General features: G+C 37.8%; 1 protein-coding gene across 1 annotated transcript in view; it reads right to left on the bottom strand.

Annotated features, from left to right (window-relative positions):
* NELL1 (neural EGFL like 1) overlaps positions 1-16,649 on the bottom strand; it is a gene marked incomplete at its 5' end in the record, with an annotated part of 297,740 nt that overhangs the window by 114,372 nt on the left and 166,719 nt on the right. Inside the window, one exon of the mRNA XM_082317413.1 lies at positions 191-313. Within this exon, the coding sequence (XP_082173539.1) occupies positions 191-313 (123 nt within the window). The remainder of the gene's footprint in view (positions 1-190; positions 314-16,649) is intronic.

A 16,649-nucleotide genomic window follows, 5' to 3' on the forward strand; every position in this document is an offset into this window, starting at 1 on the left:
CTTCTTGCCGAAAAGTTATGCACAAATCAATTCCCATCATCTCCATGCATACTCCGTTTGCCAGATGATAAATCTTACAGCATATCATTGACAGAATCCAGCCATCACAAGTTACCAGAACGTAGGTGACTGTCAGAAAATATTAATAGAGTCTGCCACTTCTACAGTGTTTCTGGAGTAACAGACTTACCTCGGCAGATGGTCCCGTTCCCCACATATCCAGGTTTGCAGGTGCAGCTATGTCCCCTGACAGTGTTAGTACAGATTGCATTCTCATCACAGTTATGCTGTTCACTGCCACACTCATCATGCTCTACAAGGGAAAAAAAAAAAAATAAAGATTACAAGAGAGACAGTGAGCTTCTCAGCGTGATGATGTGGCATTTGAAAACCAAGTAGAATAACAAGGTTGCCACAATGGCTGAACACTGGGAGTCTGGTGTGGGAGTCAGCTGTGGGTCTGCTTCAATTATCAGACTCAACAACATGTGCATGGTGAGAGTAGATTAGTTAGGCACAAGAACAGGGCGGGGGAAGAATCGGTGAGGAGGCAAGGTATGGCTATGACAAAAACCCCTGAAGAAGATTATCACAGAAGATTATCTGCTGTGAAGACTAACCTTTACATCACTGTCCATCACCAACAGTAATAAGCAAAAACACAAGGTAAGTGAACACAAGAGAGGGGCCCTAACAGCACACTCTTTAAATACACAGTTCATTTGTCACAGCCACTCGCTCTAATGCATGCCAAGCTGAATCTTTCTCTAATAGCATGTAACAACATATTTCATTTTTAGAGTACCATTCATACCACTGAACCCCAAAGAGACTTCCAGACAAATGGGCCATACTTTGCTTTCATCCTGCAACTCTGACTGCTGCCACTGAGCCTAATTTGCTGCAGCTCCCGCACTTGACTCTCCTGCTACATTTTGTTCTAGTAAAGCATCAGGTAGAGGTGGCAAGCTACCTGACCCTGAAGTTTCTCACTTCTTCCTGCAATTACTAGGAGCTTTCCTCATGCAGTGGGATTGGGAAAAAAACCAAACCAAAACAAACAAACCAAAACCAACCCTGAATATTTTACAGCTTTGCACTGGTGGATTTACAGTTTTGTTCAATGGAACCAAGAGGATGCAATGAAATTTCTTAAAACCACACAAAGGACAACAGACATAAAAAAATCAGAATCTAGAACCCTTCTCAGTAATCTTCATTTATGTAACTGCAGTCATCAGGCTAGTATCCATATATGGAGAGACAAAAGGTATCTTTTTCTAGTATCAAGCATTTGCTTAAATATAACCGTGAATAAGGGGTGTTCAAAGGACTACAGACTGAGTTTAGCCTTCTATAGACCACAGAGAGAGGCAGTGCCTTTAAAACATGAGCAAAACACTCATTTTTACAGACGCTGAATTAATCCCTTTGGAAGATACTCGCCACTGAGAACAACAGGATCACAGGCTTCGCCAGGCTAAAGTTAACCTCTGCAATGCCCTCACTTCACCATATTATAGAATGACAGCCAATTTCAAGATAACTCCAGACACACATAGATTTGAATGGTGGATTCCCAGGAACCCCCTAAACCAAATACCTCTGGAACACCGTTCATAACTATTTGCAGAACATATATCCAACGTGCGTTTTCTATTTTTCAAATACATTTGACAGCAAAATGATTCGGATTGCAACCATTTTCTTCTAAAGAGCATCAAGCGATATATCACTCGCTCACTCTTTGCTTTTAGCAAAAATCTCTCATACACACACACTCAAATGTGCCTGGCTTTAGCTGATAAATTCGGGCTTACATTTATACTTGTTAGTTTATATTGGTCCCTAGCTCTGCTTAGTAATTCACTTCAGCTCCTTTCCAATTTTCAGATGCCTCACATATTCTGAATGCTAGGCTTCTTCAAGGGCTGCCTGTTCTCTCCTCCGTCTTTTAAGAAACTGCACCACGGCCTGATTCTTGCCACTCCAGTCTCGTGGTGCTCGGACTACTGGATCAGACACAAAAAGGGTCGAGCTACCCTCCAAGGAAGTGCCTAGCAGGCAGTTGAAGTTGAATGATGCTTTCTTTTAAAACAGACACCCTCTCCGTAATCTCTTGCTCCTCTTACTGCTTTTATTAGTTATTGCCATTAGCTTTCATGTGTTCGTATTCAAACTATAATGAGAATGCCTTTGTGATAGGCTCATGTACACACAAGAACATTCCTACTCAAACAACTGCTAAAATTAGTTGATTACCTTCTCAGCACTTTAGATATAAGGAAAAGATTTCCCAGTGGTAACATATGTGTTTTGCCAAAATACACAAGAGATTATAACTCTGCTGTGTTGTTCTAGGACTGTGACAATGTAAATCATTGTATTTACCACTCCTGCAGTTGTACAGATGCTGGCAATATTGAAAGATTTAACACTGACAAAGCTGCATTCCCGCAGTCATACTTAAAACAGAGGTCAGTTTTTTCTAAGGAGATACAATTTGAAGAGTTAGCAACAAATGTGATCATGGGAACCTGCCCTTTGCGGGACATCCTGATGCTATTAGCACAAGGAGGACTAAGGGAACCTCAGTTGCATGAGGAATCCCAGGATTTCTTAGCAGCAGTATGGCTGCAATGATGGGAATTTTAAATGAAATTTTCCCTGGTGTAGAGATGTCTATAGATGATGTTGCTACAGGCCTAATAAGAATGAGAAAGCATTGATTTTCTGTCAAGCTACAAAAATCTTTTATTCCAGATGGAAAAATCCTTAAGATTCTCTCAGTAGTGAGTTATCTTGGCTTTCCTTCTCCCTCACAAGAGATCATCCTTTGGAGTACGTGGTGCTCACACTGGGAAGTGAGCGTGGAAGGTGGGCTCATGGTTTGTTTAAACTCAAAGGAGATGATGACTAATTTGCAAAGAACATTGCTTTCATACACATATCACTTTCCAAAATCTCCCATTCAAGCACATCAGACAGAACCTGCTTTTCCTTTAATGTCATGGTAAATACTATCTGACTAGATAGCAATCAAAGACTGGAAGAGAAGGATACCGAGAAGCAAGTGAAAGGAGTCACAAACAGCGTAACTCCAAAGCACCAAAGAGGGGAGAGCTGAGACAAAAATCTCAAAGCCTTATCTTATTTTGACAATTTCCCCCTCAGCTGAAAATGAGAAGCACAAGAACGGGGATTCTAAAAGACAAAAACAAAAGTAATTTTTTTTTTTTTTTTTTTTTTTTTTAAGCACACACACATATATGTAGATATAAATAAATATGCTGCTATGCTCAGGAATGAAACGGTCATCATTAAGTTTGATTGAAGTCATCCATCCCTCCGTGACTTCTACTTGTTATATAATATACACAAAAGGAGGTTATGGTCAAAGACAAAAAGAACCCGCAGGCTTACTGAGGACAATACCACAGGATGCAATTCCTTGACCCAACGCTCATTCCCCTGGATTATTAATATCCATTTCAAGAAAAAGGTACCATTTCAAAAGAACAGTTCCAACAGCAGCACCATTCTTTGCTTACAGACAAGTTAGTTTATTTAGGAAATCTCTGTAAATTGTCTTCAGCATTAGTATTTCTGTTACTCAGGAATCCTCGCTATTGCCACCACTATTCCATGCTTTGTCTTTGATAAAGCCAGAAAGATTGGTTACTTTTTTGTGCTTTTGTTTCCTTGTATAAAAAGAGAGTATTACAGGATTTTTTTTTTTTTTTTTTTTTTTAAGTATTTGGCATTCTTTTGAAATCCTCAAATACTAACGATTTTACAGAAAATCAAAGGATATCAATCTTCTATTGCAAAAAAGAAAGAATCAAATATCAACTGCCGGTTTACCTTCTACTTAATTTATTTTTCCTGCAAGCAGAGATGAGGTATGAAAGGACACATCATCTCTGAAGCTTCAGCTCACCTGTCCCTGTTTCCTAGCCACCAAGCTACAGCTAAGGCCAGCAAACTACACATTTAAACCTAACATTTTCCTTCTGGATAAAAACCTTCTAGAATTTCCCAAAAACTTTCATGAACTTTTCCCAGATCCTCAAGAGTATCTTATTTTCTGAGTTCACAGCTGAACTGGGCAGCTTGTGAAGCAATGACTATAAAGTTCATTCTTTCCTCAGCCTTTATCTGAGGATAGCCATCAGCCTCCAAAAGCACTTGAAAGATCACTGGTAAGAAATTAGGCATCCTTTTACAGAAACATATCTCTGCCACCTGTGTTGCATGACTCTGTGGAATCATAGCATGTATCAACTCTGGGTGTCCTCTATGCATACATTAAGCAATGCTTCAGTTTTGAAGAACTAGGACCTTTAAAACAAAATCTCTACAGAAAACTGCTATTTGAAAAAGCTGTCACTGGAAAGTCAACCCTGGTTAACTACTTGCCTCAGGCAACTGAAATTGCATCAACTTGAACAGAGGTCCACTCTGATAGCACTACGGGTCTGGGAACACGGATGCTTATACGTGGGTAGTGTTACGTGACGGCACATGCACAGTGGTTGAAGATAAGTATTGTAGTTATCTCTGCTTTGTCACAGGTGACCTAATAAAAATACGTTTATCTCGATGATTAGAATACTCAGGAGCTGCCTGACAGAATTCCTTTCAATATTACACGACCTTACAGAAATAACAATCACATAAAAAGCAAAGTTAATTCACCAGAAAACAGTTTCAAGTAGATGGTTAGTTGCACATCCTATTATAAGAAGCACCAATGCATCCTACAAATCGCAGAAAACCATCTTACATCAAAACACAGGCTGATCTGTAAGCACATTGATATCAGGGCACACACAATCTCTCATTTTTCCTGAAATCCCAGAGAAGAAACTAGTTACAGTACAATGGGAAAACACAGACCATTTCCTGTTAAAGTCTCAATAACATGAAATTAATAAGAAACTGCTGAAATAGGCACAATTACCAGACGACCACAGAGAGAGCCGTGACCACACTGCATCCCCCCATACTGGTGTGTGTGCTGAAGGCAGATGGACTCCAACCAAGCAAAAAGCACACCAACATCTGCAACATCAGCAGCCAACATCTACCATGTACATATGTAAAAAGCAACAGTTGAATAATACCTGAGGCAGCAGGAGACCTGGAACACAACTGAACTCCACTGCTGCCAAGAGAAGAGTCACTATAAAAGGTCAAGCCTCTGCTAATAGCTGTATTAGCTACACCTTCAGCCACAGCAGAATAATCAATCATGATGAATTTCAGCTGTGAAGCCACTGGCTTAAATTTTAAACAGACCTCTAGCTTTCTTCAAGACACAGGTACCTATTTAGGCTAATGAAGTTAAAGCATGTGCAGGTTGTAGCAGCTCCTGCACACCTCAAACGAGCAAGCATTCCAGCTGCTCCACCATTAATACGGAACCCTGCTCATGGCTGATCCCTTCAGTGTGAAGTATAAATAAGAATATTCAAACAAGCACAAAAAAGTCAGCAACCTTCAGGCACCCATGTTTCTGTCAAATCTTCCATATCCCTGTTTTTCTAGCCTAATCTTGCTGAGGAATGCATAACTACTTTTGCTTCGTGATACCTGAAAAATACCTTCTGTTCTGGGCTAAACTGAATTGCAAGAATGCAGTACGAAAAGCGCTGGGGGGAGGTGCCATACAAAGATTGTGTCTGAGGTAACGCATTCTGCATAAAGCCACCCACACCATATTGCGAAACTGTTTGTAAGTAAAAACCACCGCATAAAAATAATTCAGAACACATGCAAAGTAAAAAAAGGATTTGTTTGTCATGTATTTATAAATACTGAGGCACAAACACCTAAACTTATAAATAAACAATTATAGGTAAATACAAATTTTCTCCATTCATATGTACATGAAGTGTTTGTGAAAGGTTCTAGGCAGCTCTGACAATTAGCATCAGAAGAACTGTCAGTAATAAAAAACAGCATATTTCTATACTCTTGAAATTTGGGGTATTATAAGTATCCACATTTTTACTAAAGAGATCTTTTCAATAAAATCTTTTTGTATTCATTATACAAGAGGAAGATGGCCTTTGCTTGTATTTTGTGTGTATGGTTTTTTTAAATGCATTTTTCAGAGGTACTACAGAATTTCTAGGATCCTTCTGCTTTCCCATGCTGAGACACCACCATTACACTTACTGAATTTGTGTGGGCTCTAAAGGTAGGATCTACTTTGCTTTAGCTTTCTCTCTTTTTTTTTTTTTTTTTTCTTTTTCTTTTCTGTACATGCTTGGAATAACTCAAGTATTTGTATTGTACACTTTGTCTAAAATATTTAACAGAAAATTAGAGCCATAGCTTTACTATGTGTTGTTTGCTATATATTTTCAATCTAAGAACCTTTTGGTCAAGAGTCATAACTAACTGTAAACATCAGGATAGCTTTCCCTTGCACAGTTCAAAAGCCCGTAATGGATTTCAAACTTATAATTTCTAAAAGGTACATTTGACACAGGATTTATTTTTCAGCAAGCGTGTCGACCTTTTTACCTTTATTTTCTTTAAATAAGGCTGCTCTTCGAAAAAGGACCGACACTAGAATGCAATTACTGGAGACATATCCCATTGAATGGTCTTTCACCATAGCTACTCTCACTTCTCATTACAAGAAAAGGCCCCAATTTAAACTTGCTTACAAGATGGAAACAATTTTCTTATTGTAAGGATTTTCTTCCATTAGTTCCTCAAAGCCTTCATACTTTAATAATAAAACATTCCTCTTTGGAAAACATCGTGCAAAGATTCTGACTATTTCTATTTATTCTTATTTTTACGACATTGAAAGGAAATCTTAGTTGTTCTCTAAATTGTTGAGATAACAGTCTGCTTCTGGGGTACGTAACCACAAATGCAGCAAACGTTTCTATACACCAAGAGATTTACAATAGAGAGACAAGTCACTTATGGAATAGCAAGGTCATCAGATGCTACCGTTGGTTATTAATACAGAGGCCATTTGTATAGAATACATGCCCTAATGTAAAATTAATTAGCTATCTGGCAACAGTTAAGCAATGGTCTTTGAAAACTCAGAAAGGAGAAAGCCATCTCTGCAGATACTTTTAAAAAGAAGCAACGCTTTGTTGCATGGCATTAGGATTCAAATGTCTATGTAATAACTAAGGCTTTAAAAATGAGAGATTAAAAAATTGAATTTAGGAAGAATCGTGGACTTAACGGAATCAGGATTTCAGCTCTTAAGAAGTTCTGATGAAACAAAAGGGATAGCTTTTAAATAGACTGAATAAACGGATGCATTATTCTGAACACACAGGAAGAATCTCCCCCAGAAAACCAGGGCAATTAGAAACAAGATGCATACTTCAAACAAGAAATTACATTGCAGATGGTAAGCTGGTGAAAGATAACAGCTAAGTGTGAATCCAGACAACCCTAAAAAAAATTAAAAAAGAAAAAAAAAAAAGAAAATTCTGTATTTTCCCCTACTTGCAAGAATTAAAGAAATAAAGTTTATCTATGCCCATTCTGAACTTCAGTCATCCAAGCTCACCCTGCCCATTCCCTCAAGGAAACTGGAAGAAGGAACGGGGCGCAGAACAGAAAAGCCCCTCTGTTCCTTGCCATAAGGATATGCTGCAACTTTATCCTTGTGAGCATATAAACATACAAATACTGGCAGAAATATCAGATTTGCCGTTCTCTTAATAAGAAACTAAAACGCTATTGTAATTTATGACACAACAAACAGCTTCTGGTGTTAAACATGAAATTATTTAGACTACATTCTAAGAGTAGACACATGCTACTCTCAGGTAATTAGGAAGAAATAGTGAGATTTCATTCAAATATAAAACTCTGAATGCACATGCAGTTGCTTCTCAGAATAAAACCTGTTGAATATTTCCTTTTGAATTATAAAATAAAATGGTTTCTTTGGTTTTCTGGCACCTGGTTAGATTTTGGCCACATTCACCTATCTACAATCAAGTTTATAAAATAAACTACTAATGTAAGCCATGCTTATTCTTTTTATTCTATTTTGTTCTAATTTATTCTAATAAACTGATCTGCCCAGAACTGTCTAGAAACCAATGTAGCAAAATAATAAGTTCATGTTCCTAAACTGGTGTTTAGAAAGAATCCCTGAGATTTGTCTCAGTGATTCAATTTCAACTTTAATTATTAGTTGGTTTAGTTTAGATTTTCACACCACAGTGAAATCTTATTTGCAGTCATGTATTAGAAGAGCATAAACAAAACCAATGCAATCTTATTCATGCACTTAATGTGTATCATAACTAACACGATATATGGATATATCTAGGGGAAAACAGACTAAAACTACTGTCTCATCCTAAAGAGGCCAGAATGCAAACATGGGCAATAATGACACCTGTACAACAGTCGGTATTATTTCAACATTCAGTGAGTGAAGTCTTCACAACTCATGCCTTCTGCACCGAGATGCTTGGCCTTCTTTATTTCCCCTCAGCAAGAAGCAGAAAGCAGAGATGAATGCGAATGTCTATATTCTGTTCCAGTCCATAGAGACTTCATTATTTATTGCCAAAAAAATGACCTTACTAATGATCCTTATTCCTATGAATCCCATATGTTCCACTCGTGTTATATATATGGACAGAAATAACAAGAACCATGGATGACAAAAAGATATACTATAAAGAAGAGGACATAAATTTTTCCAGAAACATTTGTAGTACACAAAACATTTCATAAGCTAATGTTTTTCATACAGAGCTTTTGTTTTCCCTTTTACGCGTACCTTAATTTAACATACAGAAATCTAAAGTGTAGGGAGTTGAAACTATTTTTGAATAGTTGAGGAAGAAGCATTTGCTATTAAGTTTGGATGATCCACCCTCTTTAGTACTCAATTCAGTTTACGCTTTCTGTCTTTGCCTTCACTCAGTCTTGTTAAATCCGTTTCTCATATTACACTCTAAATGATGTGAATAAACCCAATGCATAAAAGCAAAAGTCAGGTTCTGTTCAAAATTAATAAAATATCAGATACATTTTAAATTTTCTTCTGTATCAGCACAAGACCTTTTCCTGGCAGCTATTCACATCATAAGCATCCTAAAGAGCATGTGTGCAAGCACACATACGATGTATCCAGTTCTGCAGTCTGAAAGGGTTCTGCTCTACCACGTCTCCTCTTGCATTGAAGGTCTCCACGTCATCCCCTCAGTTTTTGAGACTGACAGACCAGAATTGCACACAGGATTCAAAACATCCAGAACATCATGGATTTATACAATAGCATAATAATATTTTTCATTTTGTTCTCGATGCCTTTCCCAAAGGACCTCGCTATTCTGCTTGTCTGTGGCCACAGCTGAGCAGTGAGCTGACATTTTCAGAGAACTATCTGCAATAATTCCAGTATCTCTTCTCTGAATGGTAATGGCTAATTTAGAGCATTTATATATATTTTATATATAATTTTCTTCTTTTTTTTTAATTACCCAAGGGAAAGGTACTTTATACTCTGACCTTCTTCTGCCTCGCTGCTTTGTAAGAACAACTACCAATAGTACCCATTTGAATTTCCATGAGATGAGTTCACTGAGCAGTGATAGGAAATTCTAAATTGTTACAATAAAAATGTTTCTTTTTAGCTAAATGAAGATGAATAATAGGTAGCCTTGCTGACGGTAACATTGCATTTGTTTTCTGCAAGAGGAGAACCAAAAAGATGAAGTGGATCTCTTGCTAGCACGCTATGAAATACTTGCACGTGTATCTTAAATGCCTATATAACATTTGTTAGAAAGTGGGCAGACAGACATTTGATTTTATTGTTTTCTGAACACAATACTAAAAAAGAAAACAAGAAAGCAAAGGAAAAAGAGGAAAAACTGAAAAAGTGAAATCCTAAAAAGCTTTGCTTGGACACATTGCACCCTGATAAGAAGCTCCCCAAGATTAAAGAAAAACAGCACTGAACAAACTAGGTCAAATGTTTGAAAATTCAAGAATCACTGCAAGCATACACCATTGTTTCCTTTACCTTTAATTTTTTTTTACCTAATCTCTTACAGTGTGTTTAAGTTGAGTAGACATGTCAAATTAGTGAAGGATATTAAAATCATTTTATTAATATAGAAGAACAGCTACTTGATTATTAGTGTGAAGAGTCACTGTATCAAGAGGGTTTTTGACATTGAATTTCCATGTCATATAGACCCAGGAAACATTAACACTATTGACATATACAGAAATTCCAGAATGTATCCTTAACAAACAGGCAGGCTGATAATAAAATCACAACCCACCTGACATACTCTCAATTTAAACTGGATACTTTGCTGCAGCTTTGTGGGCTTCTTTTTGAAAGCCAGATTATTCACGTTTGGATGCAGTATTGTCTAGTTGTCTAATGCTGACAAGTGATCTTAAGAAAAAATATCAGTATGCAAACACTACGCACTAGGACAGCTTGTATGATTGTGCTAGAGGATTAATAATCCATTACAGTTTCCCCATCTTCCACCTCAATGTATTTCTCACATAACAAAAATATTTGAGGCAACTTTGTCACGAGCAATGTGTATCTTTAATTCTAAAACTTGCCGACGGATGTGGAGCACAATTGTGGAGACAGGCATCAAATTCCATTCAGACCAGATCTAGACAAGAAATTCATTGCAAGAGTTTGGAGAGGTCTGCATATTGCAGATTTAGAGATGCAAACGAAAGAATTTCACTAAGGAAGAAACCACACTCCATTGTCAAAAAAGCTCTTTCATTATCTTTATGCTTTGAAGAGTTGGCAAATTCATACCACCAAAAGAATGAACTCTTTTGCAAGTACAGTTTCTCACTGAGCAAAGAGCTGGCATATCCATATCACTCCTAGTCTCCAGGACTGAGGCTGAACTCCATGAAGATCAGATGATCTTTCAGAACTAAAACTAAGTAGAAAGGACTGCCCATTTTCAGTCTTACAGACTCAGAGTAATTCCTAAATTTAATGGTAATACAGTGCATAGGAGCATCATTTCTGGTCCTATAGCTCAGAATTAAGCTCTCATTATGCAAACTTTTGCACAGGGTGAAGGAAGCATGCAGCATATTTCTAATGGAACACAGCCCAATATAAACCCATTTTTAAGGCTAAGGGATATCCATGATTAAGTGAAAGTCTCAGAGGAACAAGAAATGGTTCACAAAGTTCACAACAATGTAATGCTGTACACACGGGAAACACATGTGGTGTTAAAGAGCAAATAGCTATACCCTCATCTATAAGAGCCAAAACATCTTAAAAGTGTTTCTCCTTATTGGATTTATAAACCAGAATGACCAGTTTATGCACTGCATGTCTAGAGGTTTGCAGTAACCTGGTCTGCATGCCAGTCTCTTATTTATTTATTCATTCATTCATTTCAGGAAGCCAGAAGAAATTCCAGGTTTCATAAAAGATACGGTATGGCCTTGCGTGCAATGGTCAGAGCACAGGTCCATATGCTCATAAGCTCATTCTGTTCTGCGCTCTCGCAAACACAGTAATTCACACAAGCCATACTCTCGCGCCTGAATTATAATGCATACCAGTGTTTTTTAATTGGAACGTGCTAAGCAATATGGTCATCTTTATTATTATATTATTGTATTATGTATATTTTATATATATTTTAATGTATGTATTATTATATTAAACTTCTAATACAATCCCTATCTTTTCCACAAACCAGTTAAGCATCGAGGCATTGGAGTTTTATGAGGCACCTTGATTGTGTATATCGATTTGTATATTTGTAAACCACTAGTTATTCCAAATTTCTCTAAGGAGTTATTGCTTTTCTTGACACAGTTACAAAGCAGAGAATTTCATACAGAGAGCACATAAAGCCTTGAACTCAACGTGATGTACCACACTGAAAGACAGCAATTACGCAGTTCCAGCTAGACTGGAGCGGTGACATTGAGAGAGAAATGGTGAAAAAAAAACAAACCAAAACAAAAAAAACCCAAACAGTTGTATGAAGTTCTCAGTTTCTCTAAATCATAGGACATTCTCTTAGGAAAATAAAGAAATACACATAATGACACAATCTGAAAAACTGAAACTTTGTCTAGCAGTTGCCGCTGCCTAATTTACAGTTTTCAGGAGAGATGCCTGTTACCATTACATCTTAAGGTACAGTTTTATTTTGCCTCTGTGTTATTAAAAGTTGAATATGGTCCAAGTACCTGCACTGTGTCGGAAAAGAAACCCTAAAGCAATATGTACTGATTTATTTATATAGCAATATAACTTAATCTAAAAGGACAGGCTGCTTTTTATCCATAAAATTGTGAAAGCTGCATATTTTATGAAGTTGATATCAGAACCTCTTCTTTCAGGTATTTTCAGTTCAACAATAGCTGCAAGCTTTATTTTGCAGAAATCTCAAAATCATTAATACAAGAAGTATGAAATAGACCTTTGGATGCAATTTTTAGCTAACATTTCATCACGGCTGATTGAACTTATATTGGTGATACAAGTTCAAAAGAGTTTTGGATTTCAGCACTCCATGATGCTTTAACTTCCACATACAAAAAGATTACAAAAAGCAATACCTACCCCGTTTCAAACTTGCACAAAAGTCTGTTAGTGCTTTTGCAGTATAGTAAGGTAAAATTGTTTCTAAAAGAACCCGCATGTGTGACAGATGTGTCGATCTGGTGATACAAGAAGACTTAGCATAGTTTCCTCGATTTTCTGTTTACAAAGTTAAGAGTCAAGCCGTTAGGTTCCCCTGCATACCTAGCACCTTTATGTTTTATATACGAGTTTCTAATTACGCAAATGCTGCAAAAAGGATGGACTCCAGTCTTTTTAAGCTTTTGTCAGAGCAGAAATGGACTGTTGCTTCTTACTGAAAGTAAACAGAATATTTGGCTAGTTGCAGTTCACCCAACAAAACCAGTGAGTGCTAAGATTCTTAAAAATGGATGTCTAAAAACTGGCTTTTAAGAGAGTATTTAGTCATCTAAATTACTAAATGGTTTGCTCTCTCAGAATGCCGAAAACCTAACTTCCGCCAATGCATTTAACTAGGACAAATGGGTTCTCAGCACTTAAAAAAAAGAAAAAACAAAAAGGAAAAAAGTAAGTCTGGTTCTTTATGTCCCTCCTGTGTATTAGTTTTCAGTTTACTCCTTCAGCCTCACAAAAATACCATGGAATTTTTACATGGAAGGACGCGATCAAATCATTTTACCGCTCAAAGAGCGCAACTTCAGCATTATATTTACTCTCAACACACAGAACCAATTTTGATTTGAAAGCAGAAATGGCAACTAGTGCATCATAATTTCCTAAGACACCTATGTTTTTCCCTGGAGATATTCTACCATAACAGTGATCACAATAGACTATACTTGTCTTATGAGAGCTGACAAGATCACAACCTAAGTTCCTTTGGCTGCGACTATACCTTCTTATATCAGCAAAACACTGCACAGTATGGAGATCCCACTGCTGAGACAAAAGGTAGATCAAACAGAATTTATATGCTGTGCATTGCTCAGGCTTTCACAACTAACTTACTAAAGGATAATGACAGTACAACTTTATTTTGCACTTCCATCACTTAAGCAAATATTAATAAAAGTTACTTAGATATGCAAACATATCATCCACAAGACTGAACAAAACGCGTGGTTGGTTGATGTTCATTCAAACAGGGAATTCTTCTCTGAAAGACTTCTGCTCCAAACGCATTAAAAAAGTCAGTCACAGAAAAGTATTAACAAGCAGTATGTATTACTATCCAAGAAAAACAGGGATTGAAGTACAGGATTTTCCAAAAAAAAAAAAAAAAAAAGATGATGCAAGAAAGGTGTCTTTTCTCCAGAAAAACTTAGAACATAATTTTAGGGAGGACAGAGGCAGTAACCTGAAGTACCTAAAATCATCAAACACCACCAAAAGCACTGCAGAAATACACTGGAGATTCCGGGCAGGGGCCCTAGGGGATGAAGTCACATTCATTTTCTGGCTCCCTTTTCAGTGTTAACCAGTGGCTGGCTCAGAAAGTGCTACCCAAAGCCTCTCTGCTGTGGGTACTAGGCTACTGCATTCAGCCTCTGCAAAGCATGAGCTAATTAAGAAGGAAAGCAAAACACCAGGTGTGAGGAGTGTCTGCAAAAATCACTTTACAGAAGGCGGCACAATGAAACTCCATACTTAGCCTGAGTACCTAATACTGACAAGAGAAATCCATATGTATGCACCCACGAGACAAAGAAAGTGGGGTTAAATGACCACAAAACACAAAGGAAGCATGAAACTCCAGGAGGAGGAGTAGGTTGTTTCACTAGGAAAATTGAGACAGAAGTCAAACAAGAGAGAAAACGAGAAATGAGAATCAAGCAATGGTGAACTTGGAAAGAACAACTTTCTTGTTCACAAGAAACAACCTCCACAAAACACGTGTATCTCTGCCTGTCACATGCTGTTGTGCTGCTGAAAATTTAATTCCAGTGTATATGCCAGGGGGGGGAAAAAAAAAAAAAAAAAAAAGCAGGATTATAAAGATCACTCCAGCTCAGAAAAGGAAGCAATGATGCTGTTAGCTATCCTGAGCTCAGACCTTCCTCCGGAACATGCCCAGAGGAGAAAGCACGATCCAGGAGTGAGAACATCTGGCACAATCTGAATTCCACCCCTCTCTCATTAACTGACTATATGACTTGGTGACTAAGATACTTTTGCCACCTCTTTTGTAAAGCAGTGGTTAGAAAGGTGTTCTGTCAATGCAAAACTCATCTAGTATCATAAAATTCTTTACCAACAGACAAGAATGGGAAAGAGACTGGATTTGGAATATTTGCACCATTTGATACAAGAAGGTAAGAATCTAAAAAAACCTGACATCTGTCACTGTTAGGTGGCAGGTAAACATTACGACATGCTGAACACCACCGACATCTCAGGGATAGCTCGTATGGACAAGAGCCAGCAAATAATCAAGAGACAATTTGAAAAAGGTTGCTGGTAATCACTTAACGAGACAAGGAACGGCCGAAACAAGTCTGACAAAAACCCATCGGGAAAGTGATAGATGTAAACTTATTGTCACAGGTTAAGCATCAGACAGACAATCGCCATAAAATCGTTTGGAAGAAGGTGTCAGGAGGTACAGACTCAGACATTAGCTTCACAGAATTTCAAGAAACAAAAAGATCAAATGCTCCTATTATTTAAATGAAGACATACTTCACACATCAAATAATATTCCTGCTCTAGATACTCTCTCTAACCCCTGCAAAGGCATTTTCTGTCTTCATTGACTGTTTGCTAGAAGAACACCCCTATACGGAGTGGAAGAGACGAGGTTCCTGGCTCCCCTGCCTCCTGCCCCCCACGTCCTATAGGGCAGGGGAAGGAAACAAAGCGATGTAAGTACTGCCTGCACATCGTTTTGATAAAGACTATAATTCCAGACCTTTTAACATCTTCCATTTAAGGGGTCAAACCCAATCACTGTCATTAGCAATCGGTGTCTCATGTGTCACTTCTGTGACATGTGACAAATGTCAGCGAACAACAGAAAATACTGTCGCAGAGAAGAGGTATATGCCTTTCCAAAGGATCCCAGAGCCATGTTGTACAAGTGCTGAAATCAGCACTAAATTAGCATTAGAATAATTAAGTAACTTTTTCCCACAGAAGACTACGGAGTTTTTGATTTTAACTGCTCCTCAGAAAACCTGAACACACAGACAGAGCCTGCAGCATCACGGTGATAAATTCCCTGGAGGAAATCTCCTGCCACAAGCTCCCATACATACAGATCAGATGTCAGTTCCGTCTAATCTCCATCTTACAGCGACAGAAGCAGGATCCTTATGCGTAACAGTCACAAGCACTCCAACGCCACAGAAAGAGATCAGTGAATTCAGATGTTAAAAATTAATAGTAATTTGAATAGTTAAATATTAATAGTTTAATTTGGAAGGAGAAAAAAGGATTTCTTTTGATACTAATTTGACCCTGCATCCTAGGTGACTGCACCATGAAGATGGCAGGTGAAACAAATCAGTGTAACAAAACAATTACCTGGAACCACAAATTGAATTTCAATGGGATACCTCACACTGCTACAACCCAAGGAAGTCATCTTGTGGGGCACACCTCACTGGGTTCACATGCAGTTTAGAAAATTAATAGGATAAAAATGTGTTTCAAATATTTAACAAGAGGCAAGATAAGGTCAACCAGGAATAATCTTATAGCCAAAAAATTATACATCTACAGTATTGATTCTTTTAACTCTCCTGTAATGAGAGGAAAGTAATCTTTTTCAACGAGAAAGAGCTTTTCTAGTTGATACATGTTTGGCATCCTAAAAAGTATTCACACTGGGAAAGATGAATGATATGTCACTAGTCCTGTCACCAGTGACCGTACCAACCCTGGCAAAAGTGCTGTATTTCCAAAGAGCTTACAAAGAGCAGCCATGCAAAGTAGGAAGAAAAGTTCAGCTGAGTTAACCCTATGAGAGACCTGAACGACAACACATAATGCAGCCTAGCATTAAATTCTTACTTCCAACAAGAATTGTGTCTAGACATGGGGCTTCAGAAATAGTCTGACACAGCTCAGCAGGTCTCTGCTGGAGGAG

Source organism: Platalea leucorodia (assembly GCF_965183815.1).
Source record: "Platalea leucorodia genome assembly, chromosome: 7".
NCBI classification, from domain to species: domain Eukaryota; kingdom Metazoa; phylum Chordata; class Aves; order Pelecaniformes; family Threskiornithidae; genus Platalea; species Platalea leucorodia.